The sequence below is a fragment of the Acipenser ruthenus genome, chromosome 13, assembly GCF_902713425.1.
Source record: "Acipenser ruthenus chromosome 13, fAciRut3.2 maternal haplotype, whole genome shotgun sequence".
NCBI lineage: Eukaryota > Metazoa > Chordata > Actinopteri > Acipenseriformes > Acipenseridae > Acipenser > Acipenser ruthenus.
Genome location: NC_081201.1, coordinates 25906672 through 25925567, shown reverse-complemented (window position 1 = coordinate 25925567; position 18896 = coordinate 25906672). Strand labels below are relative to the sequence as shown.

Here is an 18896-nt window from a genome sequence, read left to right as displayed (position 1 = left end):
CTTGAAAGTAGCCATCACCATCAGGTACAAGTGTAGCATTGCTGGTTGGACATGATGATCCACAGCTATGCTTAATTCAATGATGGTATTCATTCGGCCCTCCAGAGTAATCAGGGGTCCCCGGGTATACCAGGAGAACATGCTCCACACCATGGCTGGATGAATAATCCAATTGAGTAGACTAGTTCTAATAAAGTAGCCAGGCAGTGTATAGCCATAGGGAATGTACAGTCTTTAAATGAAGGTTTTAAAATATTTCTTCCATCTGGGTCTTAAAAACAGCTAGTCTTTAAAAACAGTGCTTTTGATTTTTGGCTTTGCAGTGAAGAAATTTAAAATGGATCATTCCACACAATAGCACCAGTAATCTTTTCAAACTGAAGCTTGCTTGAGCTTTTTACCACAATAAGCACTGTTTTAAAAATGGGTTGTAATTTGGAGGTTATATTTTATTAGTGCTAAATTGTTTACTCAATGAATTAAAAGTAATAATACTGTAAAATTACTTTCTCTCAAATCCATGAAGAAACCAAACATGTTTGACATTGTGAAGGTTGATTTAATGTGGTGAATCTTAAGGGGGGGTACACTACCGTGCATGAAAGGTTTTCAGTGTGTGGGATGTACTCATGATAACACTGTTCCCCAAGATACCTCAAGATTTACACAAAAACACAGATCCCGTCACTGCAAGAGTAATGTCTTTTTAACTGCTTAACAGCATTCAACTGTTTTGGTACCTTGTTATAGATTCCTGGATCTGATGGATTTACTTCTAAAACTGCTTGTGTCTGCGTGCTTGACATTAAGACTAGAAATGAAATTAACACCTAGAATGTTTTCCATAGAAATTCTAGAAATGTGGTTGCCATGGTTTTGTAAAATTTATATATATATATATATATATATATATATATATATATATATATATATATATATATATATATATATATATATATATATAAATAAATATAAATAATTCTAGCTTTTCTAGCAGCTACTTGGCAGAAATAGTGTCCTTGATTTTTCTCCTTTCAAGATGTTGACCTCTCACCCGCCACCTTATATTTTGCATAATACTTTAACAGCATGTCTCTGTCTTTTAATAGATATTTAAATAATAGTAAAAAAAAAATGTACTGCATGAGAACATTCTTTCAACTGCCTTGTCTATGAGAATATGGTGCGCCAATGTTGTGACAGATACATCATTTATACTACAAACCGTTCCAGTATCGGTGCTTTAGATATTGAGAAATACATATGCTCTAAAACTTGGATAGGCTGTACCTGCAACCGGCAGATTTAATGATCTTTGAACTGATAGATAAATAGCGAAGATGTTGCAAGGAGGCAGAGATTGTGTTTGCTGATATTCTATGTTGAGTAGCAGATTGGTGGCTTGGGAGATATTTAGGGACTTGTTTTCTTTTTAATTATTTTTTCTGGTGTACAAAATAAGTATACTATTTATTTTCAACCTCAAGGATGGTCTTAGCCAATCAGTTTCTGAGTACAGCTGTCATTTATCCTATGGAAGCTGCCCTCCTAAAGTTAACAGGACATTAGCATATTGAGACTTGCTTGAAATGGGCTACATACAAGCTTGAGCGACCCAGTCCAAAATATAACAAAAACACATTTTATTAATGAGTTCACACACAAAAAAACATTTGTTAATTTCATATAATAGCATCAATATCCTCTGCAGTGATTATTACTTGTATATAATTGACCTTTGGTTAAGTGCTCTTACCGTTGGCTTGGGACAGTCTCTGCGGTCAACTATTTAAAAAGGGAACCAATCTACTTGGAAAAAGAATACTAAAGGAGGTTCAGAAGCATTTAAACTAGAAAGGAAGGGGGGAGAAATCAACAAAAAAACAGAAGGGAGTCTACATCCAAATAAGGGCAACAACTCAGGTAAGACAGCCATTAAATGTATTTATCTAAATGCTAGGTCTCAAAAACAAAATGTTAGAACTGGAAGCTACTGCACTAACAAGTAACTACGATGTGAAACTTGGTTATCGGAGAGTGATGTAGACAAATATAATATTGGTATACACTGTATAGGAAAGACAGGCAAGACAGAAGAGGTGGAGAGGTAGCGCTATACATCATAAATAGTCTTGAAGCCCAGGTGTTAAATCTGGAAGAAAAAAACAACACAGAATCAATATGGTTCAGAATAATGGACAAAAAAAACGCAAAGGGCATAATAGGGGTATGCTGTAGACCGCCAAATTCACTGAGCAAAGTAATGTGTTATACAATGACATTAGAAATGCGTACAGCAAATGAGAAGCCATACAAATGGGGAATTTCAACTTCCTCCATATAAAATGGGAAAACCCGATAGGGAGCACAACAGATGACATTGAAATGGTAGAAATGACAAGTATCTGCATCCTAACGCAATTTGTCAATGCACCGATTAGAGGGGTGGGGGGTGGAGTGGATGCCTTGATTTAGTCTTTTCAAATAACGAAGACCGAATAACTAAAACAGAGGTTAGGGAACCATTGGTAAACTCGGATCACAATATGGTCTCATTTGAAGTGCTAGTTAAAACCCCAAAAGTAACAACTAAAACTAAGGTTTACAATTTTAAAAAGGCAAACTATCAAGGAATGAAACACAGACTAACAGAAGTAGATAGGAGTAAAATAGAAAAAACATCCACAGAAAAAGGATGGCTATTTTTCAAAAATGTGGTACTACAGATGCAAAACAATTTTATCCCAAAAGTAGACAAATCAAAATCTAAAACAAAATGGTTTAATAGATCAGTAAAACATATTCAGAGCAAAAAGGCACTTTACAGAGCATTTAAAAGGGACCAAGAACAAAGTACGCAGAGAGAGTACTTGGAACTGCAAACGCAAGTCAAAAAGGAAGTTAGAAAGGCCAAGAGAGAAATCGAAATGAGCATTGCCAAGGGGGCTAAAACCAATTCCAAAAAGTTTTTCCAATATTATAACACCAAAAGAACATTCAAGGAGGAAGTAAAATGTTTAAGATACAAATGGGAAAAATCCTAGACGAAGAGAAAAAAAATAGCAAATATATTACATGATTACTTTTCACAAGTTTTTACAAAGGAGGATACGGACAACATGCTCATATGTCGACCTATTCCTATCCAGTTTTAAATAACTTTAGCATAACAGAGACAGAAGTGTTAAAGGGACTAGGAGCTTTTAAAATAAACATCCCCTGGGCTGGATGAGAGCTTCCCAATAGTACTCAAAGAAATGATAGAAGTTATTTACAAACCGCTAACCAAGATCATGCAACAGTCTCTTGACACAGGGGTTGTACAGACAGACTGGAAAATAGCAAACGTAATACCGATCCACAAAAAGGGAGACAAAACCAAAGCAGGTAACTACAGACCAATAAGCCTGACTTCTCTTATATGTAAATTTATGGAAACTATAATAAGATCCAAAATGGAAAATTACCTATATGGTAACAGTATCCTGGGAGACAGTCAGCACGGTTTTAGGAAAGGGAGATCGTGTCTAACTAACCTGCTTGATTTTTTTGAGGATGGAACATCAACAGTGGATAATTGCAAAGCATATGACATGGTTTATTTAGATTTCTAGAAAGTTTTTGACAAAGTCCTGCATAAAAGATTAATTCTCAAACTGAACACAGTAGGGATTCAAGGAAATACATGTACATGGATTAGGGGTGGTTAACATTTTAGAAAATAAAGTACTGATTAGAGGAGAAACCTCAAAATGGAGTGAGGTAACCAGTGGAGTACCACAGTATTAGTCCCTCTGCTCTTCCTAATCTTCATTAGTAACTTAGATTATGATATAGTAAGCAAACTTGTTAAATTTGCAGATGACACAAAAATAGGAGGAGTGGCAAACACCGTTGCAGCAGCAAAGGTCATTTCAAAATCATCTAGACAGCATTCAGAACTGGGCAGACACATTGCAAGTGACATTTAATATAGAAAAGTGTAAGGTACTGCATGCAAGCAATAAAAATGTGCATTATAAATACCATATGGGAGATACTGAAATTGAAGAAGGAACCTATGAAAAAGATCTAGGAGTTTATGTTGACTCAGAAATGTCTTCATCTAGACAATGTGGGGAAGCTATAAAGAAGGCCAACAAAATGCTTGGATATATAGTGAAAAGTGTTGAATTTAAATCAAGGGAAGTAATGTTAAAACTGTATAATGCATTAGTAAGACCTCATCTAGAATATTTTGTTCAGTTCTGGTCACCTCACTACACAAAGGATATTGCTCCTCTAGAAAGAGTGCAAAGAAGAGTGATCAGTCTTGAACAAAGAAGACTAGGCGGTGATCTGATTCAAGCATTCAAAATTCTAAAAGGTATTGACAATGTTGACCCAGGGGACTTTTTCGACCTGAAAAAAAGAACCAAGCACCAGGGGTCACAAATGGAGATTAGATAAAGGTGCATTCAGAACAGAAAATAGGAAGCACTTTTTCCCACAGAGAATTGTGGGAGTCTGGAACCAACTCCCCAGTAATGTTATTGAAGAAGTTGCTTGATGAGATTCTGCGATCAATAAGTTACTAACGACCAAACGAGCAAGATGGGCTGAATGGCCTCTTCTCGTTTTGTATTATTATTGCTTGATTTCATCTTTAGTACCTTCCTTCATAGAGAAGTATGGCTTGTCTATATGATCTATTAGGGATATCATATTACACATGGTCTGTCTGATATCATTTACACACATACACTCTGACATGACATATAGATGAAATGTGGTCTGTTACCATAGGCATGCTCATATGTGGAAAGTTGTTATGGTTACATTGTATTCGTATGTGGTTCTAGTTATGCCTGCATTTAAACTGAGTGTGTATTTTTGGCCTGCATTTCAGCCCTACTGCCAGAGGCTCTGTCTTCACGTAAGGATACGTTTGTTTTTGCTGTTAAGTTTCTGTTTTAAAGTAGGTTCTTCATGAATTAGTTTCAAAGCCTGTTGACATTTTGACAACTCGAGCTCCATTCCCATCATCTGTCTATTTGCAGAAGAGGTGGGAGCTGTAAACGTACTACTTTCATATCAATCAGAAAGCATGTGCTTCAGAAACACATACTTTCTAACTGTTTCGTTAGCATGTGCTTTCAGTGAAACCAGCTGCAGATATTTCTGTGGGGGAGTAATTACAAGCATATGTGTCAGGTGTAATTGATATTGTGTACAGTGCCTTGCGAAAGTATTCGGCCCCCTTGAACTTTGCGACCTTTTGCCACATTTCAGGCTTCAAACATAAAGATATGAAACTGTAATTTTTTGTGAAGAATCAACAACAAGTGGGACACAATCATGAAGTGGAACAAAATTTATTGGATATTTCAAACTTTTTTAACAAATAAAAAACTGAAAAATTGGGCGTGCAAAATTATTCAGCCCCCTTAAGTTAATACTTTGTAGCGCCACCTTTTGCTGCGATTACAGCTGTAAGTCGCTTGGGGTATGTCTCTATCAGTTTTGCACATCGAGAGACTGAAATTTTTGCCCATTCCTCCTTGCAAAACAGCTCGAGCTCAGTGAGGTTGGATGGAGAGCATTTGTGAACAGCAGTTTTCAGTTCTTTCCACAGATTCTCGATTGGATTCAGGTCTGGACTTTGACTTGGCCATTCTAACACCTGGATATGTTTATTTGTGAACCATTCCATTGTAGATTTTGCTTTATGTTTTGGATCATTGTCTTGTTGGAAGACAAATCTCCGTCCCAGTCTCAGGTCTTTTGCAGACTCCATCAGGTTTTCTTCCAGAATGGTCCTGTATTTGGCTCCATCCATCTTCCCATCAATTTTAACCATCTTCCCTGTCCCTGCTGAAGAAAAGCAGGCCCAAACCATGATGCTGCCACCACCATGTTTGACAGTGGGGATGGTGTGTTCAGGGTGATGAGCTGTGTTGCTTTTACGCCAAACATAACGTTTTGCATTGTTGCCAAAAAGTTCGATTTTGGTTTCATCTGACCAGAGCACCTTCTTCCACATGTTTGGTGTGTCTCCCAGGTGGCTTGTGGCAAACTGTAAACGACACTTTTTATGGGTATCTTTAAGAAATGGCTTTCTTCTTGCCACTCTTCCATAAAGGCCAGATTTGTGCAGTATACGACTGATTGTTGTCCTATGGACAGAGTCTCCCACCTCAGCTGTAGATCTCTGCAGTTCATCCAGAGTGATCATGGGCCTCTTGGCTGCATCTCTGATCAGTCTTCTCCTTGTATGAGCTGAAAGTTTAGAGGGACGGCCAGGTCTTGGTAGATTTGCAGTGGTCTGATACTCCTTCCATTTCAATATTATCGCTTGCACAGTGCTCCTTGGGATGTTTAAAGCTTGGGAAATCTTTTTGTATCCAAATCCGGCTTTAAACTTCTCCACAACAGTATCTCGGACCTGCCTGGTGTGTTCCTTGTTCTTCATGATGCTCTCTGCGCTTTAAACGGACCTCTGAGACTATCACAGTGCAGGTGCATTTATACGGAGACTTGATTACACACAGGTGGATTCTATTTATCATCATTAGTCATTTAGGTCAACATTGGATCATTCAGAGATCCTCACTGAACTTCTGGAGAGAGTTTGCTGCACTGAAAGTAAAGGGGCTGAATAATTTTGCACGCCCAATTTTTCAGTTTTTTATTTGTTAAAAAAGTTTGAAATATCCAATAAATTTCGTTCCACTTCATGATTGTGTCCCACTTGTTGTTGATTCTTCACAAAAAATTACAGTTTCATATCTTTATGTTTGAAGCCTGAAATGTGGCAAAAGGTCGCAAAGTTCAAGGGGGCCGAATACTTTCGCAAGGCACTGTATGTAAGCTCAATCTTCAACCAACCATCGTCTCCATTATTAGGACAAAAATAGTTCATGAACATACTGTAGATGACACTGACATTGTAACATACTTTACACTAGGCTTCAGTTCTACTGTGTTTACTCCAGTTATTAGGTAACTCATTTCTTTTCAGTGTAAACGTTACAGATTAAGGAACAGTCTTTAAGAGTGCTCGTGAGACCTTGAAATACTTTTGTTGTAGGTGTAAAGCATATGCTACTGTACATCTGACAGACATTTGTCTTTCACATGAATGGCACAAACTTCACCCTTTTGTATGGCTCTGTGTCCATCTCACAGGCCAGTGTGTGTGGGTGTATGATCTTGAGCATAGCTGCACACACACGCACACACACACACACACATATATATATCTGTGTGTGTTCTGAATATTGCAGATGAGCAGAATGAGTGACTGTCCTAGAAATTCATTCAAACATTGACATATTACATTTATAAATGCAATTACAAATGCAATGTGTATGAGCAAATAATTGTTATTGTTTGTTTGGTAACCACTGCAGTTTTGAGTTTTAAAGTCATCTCGAGTGGCTGTCGTAGTTCGGTTAACGTGTGTGCTGGAATTGTGAGTCCCGGTACATCATGCAATATATACCACAGAATATGTTCTTAACAAAGTCAACGCTCCTGTGTGTAAATGGAAGGTATTTGTTGTTTGCAATTTTACACATCATCAATTTAATACTGAGCTAGAGTATTGCTTCTTAATTTAATAAGCACATGTGCTGTTAACATTGTTGATAAGCCATTTTTCATGAAGGGGGCATTCATAATGGAACTAAGAGGAGCGCTTGACCTGCCATTAAACTGTACATCTATCAAACCAGCAGGGAGCCACATTTAATTTCTGTGTACAGTATATCATACTTACCTGAGGGGTGCCAAGCTGGCTGTGGGAACTGAATCCGCTATCTCTAGCACAAAAACAATAACTCTTACTGCTTGAGACTAATCAGCATTTAACTTTTAATTTGTATATTCTGAAATCCTAATTGAAATTTATGGGAACCCAAATACATGTAGCTAAAAGGTAATCAAGCTATTATAATATAACCAATGGAAGTACCTGCAAAATGTTGGTTACATAGTGTTATAACTTTAAAAAAAAAAAAACTTTTAAAATATTACTTGACACTTTCAACACTGCATATCTTTACACATCTTTACATGGTTTTACGTCCCGTCCTTCGGATGAGACATTCTGTTGCAAGTAACTCTGCAGCTCAGTTGTGATGCTGCATAGTTTGATCCCAAGTCTCTGTAATTCGCTTTAGATAAATGTGTCTGCTAAATGACTAAATAATTTGAATAATTCACAGGTCGAGGAAAGATCCATTCAATACTGCTGACCACTGTAGTATTATTGGGAAAAATACTGAAACTGTGTAATCAGGGCAGTCTTTTTTTAAAGTAATATAATTGCTGCAGACATAGCTGGAAAGTAATATGCCTTCTGTGGCCCATTATCAGAACATCTGAAATCGCTGCCATTTAAAGAGGCTTCACAAATATTCTAATTACATTTTTAACTGTGGACATCGGTGTAACCTAACATTGGAAAGTAAATGTATCTTTTATTTTCATCTTTACAGCTGCCACAGAGGGGAAGGTCAACGGTGGAGAGGATTTCTTTCAGAAGGTATTTGCAAAATAAATAGAATTGTGCTGTCTGGTCTGAATACACAGCTGGAAAATGTATTCAATTACAAGCTTTCCTCTGGTGTGATCTGTGTGTATTTAATCCATTGTTCCTTTGTTGTTTTTATACCACACGAATGGCGTTTTTGTTTAAAAAAAATAAATAATAATTTCATTTTTTTTGCTATGTGTGTGTGTGTTGTGCTGTAGCAATGTGATTGTCTGTGTTTCAAATCCATATTTTAATTTTTAGTAAGTACCACTCAATGTTCATTATTTGACTAGAAAAGAATACAAAATGGTACAAAATAAAATATAAAGCCTAGGTGTAGCTAGTATTATGGTGTGGTAGCTGGCCATGTTGGAATAGTAAGTCTAAAATAGAGCATTCCAAAAAGGTAACGTAGAACTGCATTAAACAATAATTTGATAGATGACCTTGTTTGTTCTGTAATCTCTTTCCAGACGTGCTGAAATTACCAACTAACTAGGTTCCAATCTATGGTCTTGTGTATACTGTAGTATGGTTAAATGATGAAGTAATACACAGTATATTGAAGATATGTAGGAAACGGACTTGGTTCTAATGGAACACTGTCAAAACATATATGTTCTTTATTAGAAACAGTTTCCTGTTTTGAGGCTGTTGTTCCAAAATTAAGAATACAAATTAAAAAAAAAAAATTTCCCCGAAAAATCTTAAAATGGCGAGTAATATTGAAACCACACGATTTGTCATTCACTCCATTCACAGGTTTGAAAATGTGATGACTGTATATTGTTTAGGTTGTGTGTAAAGGGTGATGCTGTAGCAAAGCGACATAAATTGGATGCATATCATGTGATACCAATATACCAATTTTTATTAACCTGCATTAATAGGCTCAGCACTACTAACACCACCACGACTCAAAATGATTCTAATTAAAATTAAGCATTGTTAAATTACTGGAGTTTTTTGGGGCGATTTTTTTATAATTACATTTTAGGAGAATTGATATGGTTCAGATATACAAATATGAACTGCAGCTATACGCAAATAATTCCTGCTTCCTGCGTCTCTGACTCTGACACCTAAAAGTAAAAGGAAAGTGTATCCTTGTATCTGAATAGCTCCAAATTTATTCCTGGTTGTAGATTTATTTTTCTAACCTATCAAAATAATCTGTGTGTGCCCAATCATAATGCACTTTTGACATTTGTTTTATTAAGTAATGCAGAGACTGTGCTTTTTGACTTCCGGACTACCTGTTCAAATTCTATATTGATGCATCTCTTCCTGCATTTAGCAGTTGATTATGTGTTTATTTTTACACCGTCCATTGGGTGGAGGGCCATATTTCAGGCTAAATGCTCCAGACCCAGACAAGAGAAAGACAAAGAATTTGAAACACATTCCCGTATTTTACTTTATTTATTTTGACCAGAACAGATTATATGAGACAAAAAAAAAACCCACCCTTTGCCAGAGGTCGGTTATGGTTTATATTGGCTTATAATTAGGGTTCCCCAGTTATCCATGTTTATATTTCTTTGTAATTTTGCTCATTTGGGTGGTTTTTTTTAATGTATTGTTTTTAATGTAATTATTATTATACAATAGACAAGTTTTCAACAGATGATCAGGAAATAAAAAGTACCAGCATAAGTGCCTTTTCACCTGGACAGATATCTTTGATCCACTACTTTGTTCAAGTTTTTAACCACAAAACTTTTCTTTCGTATTTGTTGACCATTTTCTAAGCGCAGTAAGACTCTTTAGGATGGGCGGTATTGGGAAAGTACGTCTGTGGGCGTTATTATTATTATTATTATTATTATTATTATTATTATTATTATTATTTATTATTATTATTATTATTTATTAGTAGACACCCTTATCCAGGGCAACTTACAATTGTTACAAAAGATCACATTACAGAATATCATATTACAAATAACAGCAGTTAAAAAGTACAATAAAATCAGTAGAAAATAAGATCAAATTCAAATAAGAGCAAAATAAAGCATACAGTAAATAATTAGATTTAAGAGCGAGTTCGACGAAGAGCAGTTAGCTTATTGTAAAAATATTTGCTTATACGAGTAAAGTCCAGTATGAGCACGTGGTAAGTATGATAAATGGATGAGAATGATTTCAAATAAGAGCAATTACAAATAAATGTGAATACGGATACCTATAAGAATAAAATCAAAATACAAGATACAGGAAGTAGTTATAGTTAAGAGTAGCAGTAGAAGGTATGGAGCAGTTCAGTGCAAGTACAAGCTGATGCAAGTACTGGTACAATTGGGTGCCATATAGTCCAGTGTAGTCGAGAGTTACATAAGAACATAAGAAAGTTTACAAACGAGAGGAGGCCATTTGGCCCATCTTGCTTGTTTGGTTGTTAGTAGCTTATTGGTCCCAGAATCTCATCAAGCAGGGTGTCAGGTTTACAGATGCTGTCTGAACAGGTGTGTCTTGAGGAGGTGCCGGAAGGTGATCAGGGACTGAGCAGTCCTGATATCTGATACATACACAAGCTTTGTTTTTCCCCATCAGCACATGCACAATGTTGCTAGTATAGTTTGTTTATTAAAATTATTTCTCAGTCTAGGGAGAAATCATTTAATTTCCAAGAGAATCTGTGGTATTAGCTGCAACAGGAACTCTTAAATGAAAAACATATGCAGTGAAAGTTCATGTGCCATTATTATTCTCTTCATACAGAACTAAAAAAAAACATTTTTAATGCAGCATGGATTTATTTCTACCAGCTTTTGGGATAGAAAGCTGTAGATGCTTTTTTGGAGAATTAATCTTTTCACTTGCTACTTTTAATAAATTCCTGTATGTAAGTTTAAATTCACTCTGTGATTAACTGCAACCAGACTACCTATCCAGTACAGATATTAATTGGATATCAGGAATCATCAGTCTAAACTTCGTATCTATAACCTGATTTATCCATTCACTGCCCCATTGGCCTCCCTCCTAAACCCTCCCCTCCCTCCTCCTCCCTCCTCTATCTCCCCTGACGACTTTGCCTCCTTCTTCTCTTCTAAAATCTCAGATATCCGCAAACTCTTTAACACCTCTCCCTCCCCCGCACCCCCTCCTGCTCCAACCCCTACACCCACTACATCCCCTACTAACTCGCCCTCCCTCTCCACCTTCTTGCCCCTCTCAGACTCTGACCTCTCCTCCCTGCTCCAGGGTCACAAACCCACCACGTGTGCCTTGGACCCCCTCCCCACTCACCTCTTTCAAGCTGCTGCTCCTGCTCTACTCCCCTTCATCTCCTCCCTCCTCAACACCTCTCTACTTTCTGGCATCTTCCCCTCTGCCTTCAAAAAAGCCTCTATCACTCCCCTCCTCAAAAAACCTACCCTCGACCCCACCTCCCTCCAGAGCTACCGTCCTGTCTCCCTCCTACCCTTCCTCTCCAAAACCCTCGAGCGGACTGTACACCGCCAGCTCTCTGCTTTCCTGTCCAACCACTCTCTGCTTGACCCTCTCCAATCTGGCTTCCGCTCTGCTCACTCCACTGAAACCGCCCTTCTCTCTGTCACCAACTCACTTAAGTGTGCCCGAGCTGCCTCTCTCTCCTCTGTCCTAATTCTCCTCGACCTCTCTGCTGCCTTTGACACTGTTGATCACTCTATTCTACTATCATCTCTTGCTGACCTGGGGATCTCTGGCACTGCTCTGGCCTGGTTCTCCTCCTACCTCTCCAACCGCACTTACCAGGTAACCTGGCGTGGAGCAACCTCCACACCTCACCCTCTCTTGACTGGAGTCCCCCAAGGGTCAGTCTTGGGTCCTCTCCTGTTCTCTCTCTACACCCGCTCCCTGGGCCCCCTCATCGCATCCTATGGTTTCTCATACCATTTCTATGCTGATGATGCTCAGATTTTCCTCTCCTTCCCCACCTCTGACTCCACCATCTCCTCCCGTATCTCTACCTGTCTGTCTGCTATTTCCTCCTGGATGCACTCGCATCACCTCACACTCAACCTCTCTAAATCTGACCTCCTTTTCTTTCCCTCCTCCTCCCCCTCCTCTGATCTCTCTATCTCTGTTCCTCTGGAATCTACCACACTCTCTCCCTCTTCCTCAGCTAAAAACCTTGGAGTCACCCTGGACCCCTGCCTCTCTTATTCCCAGCACATCTCCACTCTGGCACGCACTTGCAGATTCTTCCTGAGCAACATCCGAAGAATCCGACCCTTCCTCACCAACTATGCTACCCAGCTCCTGGTCCAGGCCCTGGTACTCTCCCGCCTAGACTACTGCAACTCCCTCCTGGCTGGCCTCCCTGCGTCCGCCACCCGTCCGCTCCAGCTCATCCAGAACTCTGCTGCTCGCCTGGTTTTCTCTCTACCTCGCTTCGCCCACGCTACTCCACTACTCCGCTCGCTCCACTGGCTCCCGATCACCGCTCGCATCCAGTTCAAGACTCTTGTACTAGCCTACAGATGCCTTGATCAGACTGCACCCAGCTACCTCCAGACCCTCATCTCTCCCTACACCCCCACTCGACCTCTCCGCTCCGCCTGCACTAGAAGACTGGCTCTACCTCCGCTACGCTCCCCTGCCTCCCGAGCCCGCTCCTTCTCCACCCTTGCTCCGCAGTGGTGGAATGACCTTCCTACAGATGTCAGGACTGCCCAGTCCCTGACCACATTCCGGCGCCTCCTTAAGACTCACCTCTTCAAACAGCACCTGTAGAACTCCTCTGTTGTATCCTGGGACACTATCACCCTTCATTTAAATATGCTTTATTTTGCTCTTATCTGCCCCCTATTTTACTGCATTTAATCCTGTACCTCAGAATATTGTAATCTCCCAAGTGTTTAATCTGTAGTATTTTGTACTTAATCATATCCTGATGTAACTATCACTACTTAATCATATCCTGATGTAACTTTCACTATTATCTGCTGTATTATTGAATTGTGGTTTGTCACACTTGAGAATTATTGTATTTCTTGTTCTTATTGTATGACTTATATTGTAACACTTGAATGTATTTGTATTTGCTTGCGATTGTAAGTCGCCCTGGATAAGGGCGTCTGCTAAGAAATAAATAATAATAATAATAATAATAATAATAGTTTTAAACAACCATTTTTAAAAGGAGATTCTGTCTAAAATAACAAAACAGTACATTTTAAGGTGACTTTACCAGGCACCCGACTTCCCTGCCAAGAAACTATTGGCTCTTGTTTGACTTCAAATACACTATAAAAAATAAATAAATAAATAAATAAAAAGTTTCTTAAATACAAGTGACATTGCCAGCATGCATCCATGACTAGGTTTAACTTTGTCATCTTCATTTAGGATTTTACATTTTTTAATTTAGTCTCCTTTAGCCCTTCTTTATTCTAGGCTAAACAGGTCCAGTTCCCTTATCTCCCCTGGCTGCAATGTCATTTTTGTAGTGCAGAGACCGCAATTGAACAGTTTATTCGAAGTGCACACCACCTCCTTTTAATTTGCACTCTACACTTTGTATAGCCAAACATTCTGTTAGTCTTTTTAATTTGCAAACCACACTGCCTTGCTGCTGGCAGTAATGAGTCTAATACAAAACCAAGGTGTTTTTTCATAATCAGCAAGTTCTAGTGCCACCCATTTATTATTTGAATCCTTACTTTTTGGGTCTGAGATGCAACACTTTACATTATTTAACATTTGTGTTTAATTTCCCATGTTTCAGCACCGTTCTGTACACAGTCTAAATCCATTTGGTTTTCCCTGGCTGCAGAATTCATGGCGTATGCACAGTTTGTCATTTACGTAAACAGGAAAGAGCAGGGGTCCTAGCTGCAATCCATGTGACACCCTACTGAACACATGACCTTAAAAAGAAGTTACGTCCCTAGCAAATACACTCTGCCTCCTTTTTAACCAGTTTAGTAACTAAAAAAGCTCTTATCAGCAGAATAGACTTCATAGACCTGTTACGAACAATCACTGTTTGGTTAATTTTTCAGTCTAGATTTGTTCCATCTAAGTAGCCTACAGCCTTGCATTAACTAGCTATTGCTAAAGGCCTGTGCATACATTTTATATGAAAGGGCCTACACACTGCACAATTTGATCGTATTCCTCATAAATCAATTTGAATAGCTTTGTCATTTATTGCTGTAATCCAGACCTTTTTAATGTGTATCAGCTATTCGGTTTTGGTGAATTTCTGACCGTTAATGCATTCGCTGTTTTAGAAATCAGTTTGTCAGAGGTCTTACTTCCATTAATTTACATTCAATTGAGAGTTACACTTATATGAAATGTGAGATTTGTGAATACTTTGGAACTAGTGTCCAGTCTATAATTTAACTCAGAGTGGTTTTCTTCCAAAAATACTGATTTAGTAATCTTACACTTTTTTTTATTTTTTTTTTATACATAATAACTCCTTGTTGGTGACAGTAAGCTTTTTATTTTCAGTTTTGCCTGCCTGGATTCAATTCTGCTGCGTAGTTCTAGATAGCAGGAGCTCCTCATGAGCTAGATCCCAGACAGAAAAAAACCCTCAGAATCTGGCTTCAGATCAATATTTTACATTAGAGTACAGGTTCAGCAAATGGAAGTGACCTGTAAAAACACAGCCCATTTTATAGGAAAAATGAAAAATGTTATGCCTCTTAGTCGGCATGACATGATTCTGCTGTTGAGGTTTTCTGTTTTTTTGAAGTTTTATAATGGCTAATAATTTGTCCCCAGAGGTAAATTATTTTCTATAATGCAAAATCGAGTATGCATTATTGTTTTTATTTAAAATATGTAACTTACTCAAAATGCAAACAGTTGAATATCTTAATACTAAAAAAAATAATAATAATAATAAGTTTATTCAGTTGCTGGCTTTAACACTGAATTTCTCATTGGAAACACTAAGGTAAAAGTGGTCCAACAAGGACACTATTAAAGCATATGGATAATGTTCTTCCTGACTGGGTGGGGGTGGTGTACAGTATATGTGTTGTGTCATTTGAGCAATAACTTTTGTTTTCAGCTGTTTTAGAAACCAATTGAATGCACACAAGTTCTGCTTTTCTTTATATTAATGTAGTTTTAAGTGGTGATGTCTCTTATGTTGTGAGTTTAGCTTGGTTAAAAAAAAAAAAAAATACATAAAAAAAAAAAGTGGATTGGACGCAGCACATACAGACACTGACTAACAAACTAATCCATTAATGGACATGAGCACTGCTAGTGGTTGTGCAGGGTTAAAGTATTTCCAATTTAACACTTGCTACCTTGATGCCAGTTCTATCATTTTATATTCCTCATTTCCAATGCCCACATTAACAGTATGTATCATTATACATTAAAATGGGATATTAAATGGGGGGCATTGCGCCAAGAAAGAAATTGACTGTAAATATTTAACAGTAGAAATAAACACTCGGAGAGCCATCGTGCGACTGTGTCATTGTTGTAGTATACTATAATGACTGCTTCAGCAAACCAGAGATCAAAATATAGGATTAGTTTTAAATAAGAAAAACAAGTCATTTTTTAGTTTGTTGTTTTTCCACTTTGACAATGACAAAGTTCATATATCCTCCCACACGTGGCAACAGTAAGACTAGATTATTTTATTTTAATTAATAGCGCTCTGTCTAGTTCTGGCGCTCCTGAATAAAGGTTGAAAAAACACAGTGGCACTCCTAGTGTGAGATATTTTAACACTGAAATATTTGGATTGATAAAGACCTGTCGGTTGTCTGTCTGTCTGTGTCTGGTAATTGTGACAAGGTTATGGTTTAGTAATTAAGAAAATGCCATGCAATTAAATTGCAATGCCTGAAACCTAAATGGTAGCCAAAATATTTGGTTATTCTCCATGTGATTATTGCATGAAAAATAGAGCTACACATGTTACAAACAAACTTGTACTGCCTTATTAATAATAATAATAATAATAATAATAATAATAATAATAATAATAACTAGAGTTGCAAGCAACTTTACGGCTTCCAAGCAGTTATCGTGAAATTTAAGCGCACTATGTACAACATATTTCAGAGCTGTGGTATTTACCGTTCATGAGAAGACTTTTGAAAATTGCTCAATTTTCATTAAATCCAAGATGGCTGCCACACCATGTGACCAACGGCCGCCATTTTGACCATGGCACAACATCCCATAGTGCTCTACATCCGTGTCAAATTTTGTGCATTTTGGTGCAACGGATAAAAAGTTATAGGCAGTTTTATAGCGAGTTGCGTATGTTGACGATGTTGTGCATCACGTTTGACCTTTGAGAGGTCAGAGGTCACGGGCGATGACATTTTTAGAGCACATATAACTTCCTATACGTGTTCCATTATAACTATGACCCTGTCGGCACACCCTAGGAGTTAAAATTTCAACGTAAATTCCAATATGGCCTCCGCGCCGTGTGAGCAATCTGTTTCAAACTTCAGCAGTTATTACTTTCCAATGGTCTGTGCAATTGTGTTGACATTGAATAGCATAAGTGCAATGGTGTTCGTGTTATGGGTTGCAAAAGTTTTTTTACAATTATCAATATGGCCGCCAAACCATGTGACCAAAATGTGTCATTTTCATATCACCAGTACTTCACGTGAGTCTCTCTGGTCAAATAAAGTTTCATGACTGTAGTGTATTGCACCTTGGATTTATGCACGAATGTATGAAAATAGAGCCACCGTGAAACGGTTATTTGCGCGCCGCGGCCATGTTTTGTAACGAAAAAGCATGGATTTTACAAACGGTAGAAAGGACCTGGTCATGAACATGCATGCCAATTTAGGTGTCGATTTCACGTTGCGGTTTAAGACAAGAAGATTGTTGAATATTTGGCGCCAATCCAGCGTAGCGGGCAAAGTAATTGTTCAATCGACCTCGATTGAACATATGTTTTTTATAGGCCATTGCTGCACTATCTGCTGCCATTGTCATAGTTCCACCTTAAGTTGTTTTTAACGGCAAGAGTTTTGAAAAATTCCCCAAATTTCCACGAGATCCAATATGGTGGTCGTACCATGTGACTTTTTCATTTGGGGACATCAGTCTGGTTGTCCAGCCATAGGCATCTACTTACATATGCGTTTTCATAACTCGGCGATGTTGTTTGTGTGGAAAAATAATAATAATAATAAACACAGCAATAACAACAGGCTTCCCCAGCCTTTGGCTTGGAAGCCTAATAGTATAAAAAAATAAAGATAATAGCAGACTGAATATTTTAGCAGTTAAGGGAGTATACCATTGGAGTTTGTTTGGATTACAATTGCTCATCTGTGCACTCTGATTGTAGGTTTTCACCACCTTTTATCTGTTCAAGAGGAAACCGCAAATATGCTTCAGTTCTTAATTTTTGAATTAAGAACTTGCAGAAAAGCAGTGAAAAAGCATTTGCTTACATGCAGACTACAATATTAGACAGTGTATTAAATGTTTTTTATTCAAATACCAGACACCAAGCAACATGCCCTAGATGTTAATATGGGATATAAGAGTCAAGTGTGTGCAATGTAGAAACTGCTTTGCAGTACCTTCTCTCTCTCACACACACACACACACACACACACACACACACACACACATGCTTCTTTTTTAAAAAGTTTTATTTATAAGGTATCCAAACTACCACTGGTATAAGAGTAGTGAATTGAAGAGAGATTGGAAAGTTTTGTTCTGATTAAAACTCTGTGCCTGGCATCTATTCTCTTTCCATTTGTTCAATATGAGTTAGTGATTGGCACCAGGCTGACCTAACTAGAATTCAGACATTCATAGATAGAAAAGCATCCATTGGAAATTCAACATTTTGAAGTTACTTGACCCCCTCAAAGCAGCAGGTAAAGAAGTGAAATTGTGCTTGTGTGCTGTGTAGGCTATAGACTGGAGGCAGTCTTTTTTTTTTTTCTTATTGGGCATGATTTTTTTTTATTATTTATTTATTTATTTATTTATTTATTTATTTATTTATTTTAAGTCTCAAGACTTCAGTCTTCAATCTCGGGAGACATTTGGCTGACGGTATCCCTTCTTGAGTCGAAAAAAATTCAAGTCTGGCAACCAGTGAGACTCTACTAGAGAGACTAGAAATTACAATTGAAGTATGAGCCAGTCTGAGTGTGGCTGGAAATCTACATTTAATAGATTAAATGTTTAAGCCTTGTGAAGATGTTCATTTACCGGTTAAACTATCATTCACATTTTCAATGAAAAATGGTTTTGTATTTATTGTCATTTTATATTTTCCTTTTGTATTTAGTTAAAATGTTACATTGATTTTCACATACCGTATTCAGTTGCAGCAGGTATCAAGACCAGACAAAATAATATATTTTCAGTTTAGTAAAATATGAGTCTGTTTAGGATTTAAAACGTAGTTTAC

General features: G+C 37.7%; 1 protein-coding gene across 2 annotated transcripts in view; it reads left to right on the top strand.

The window, feature by feature from the left end:
* The window catches only part of LOC117418020 (protein bicaudal C homolog 1-like), a 103824-nt gene that overhangs the window by 34764 nt on the left and 50164 nt on the right, over nt 1–18896 (top strand). For both annotated transcript variants that reach the window (XM_034030528.3, XM_034030527.3), the window contains exon 2: nt 8481–8527. In XM_034030528.3, coding sequence (XP_033886419.1) covers nt 8481–8527 — 47 coding nt within the window. The remainder of the gene's footprint in view (nt 1–8480; nt 8528–18896) is intronic.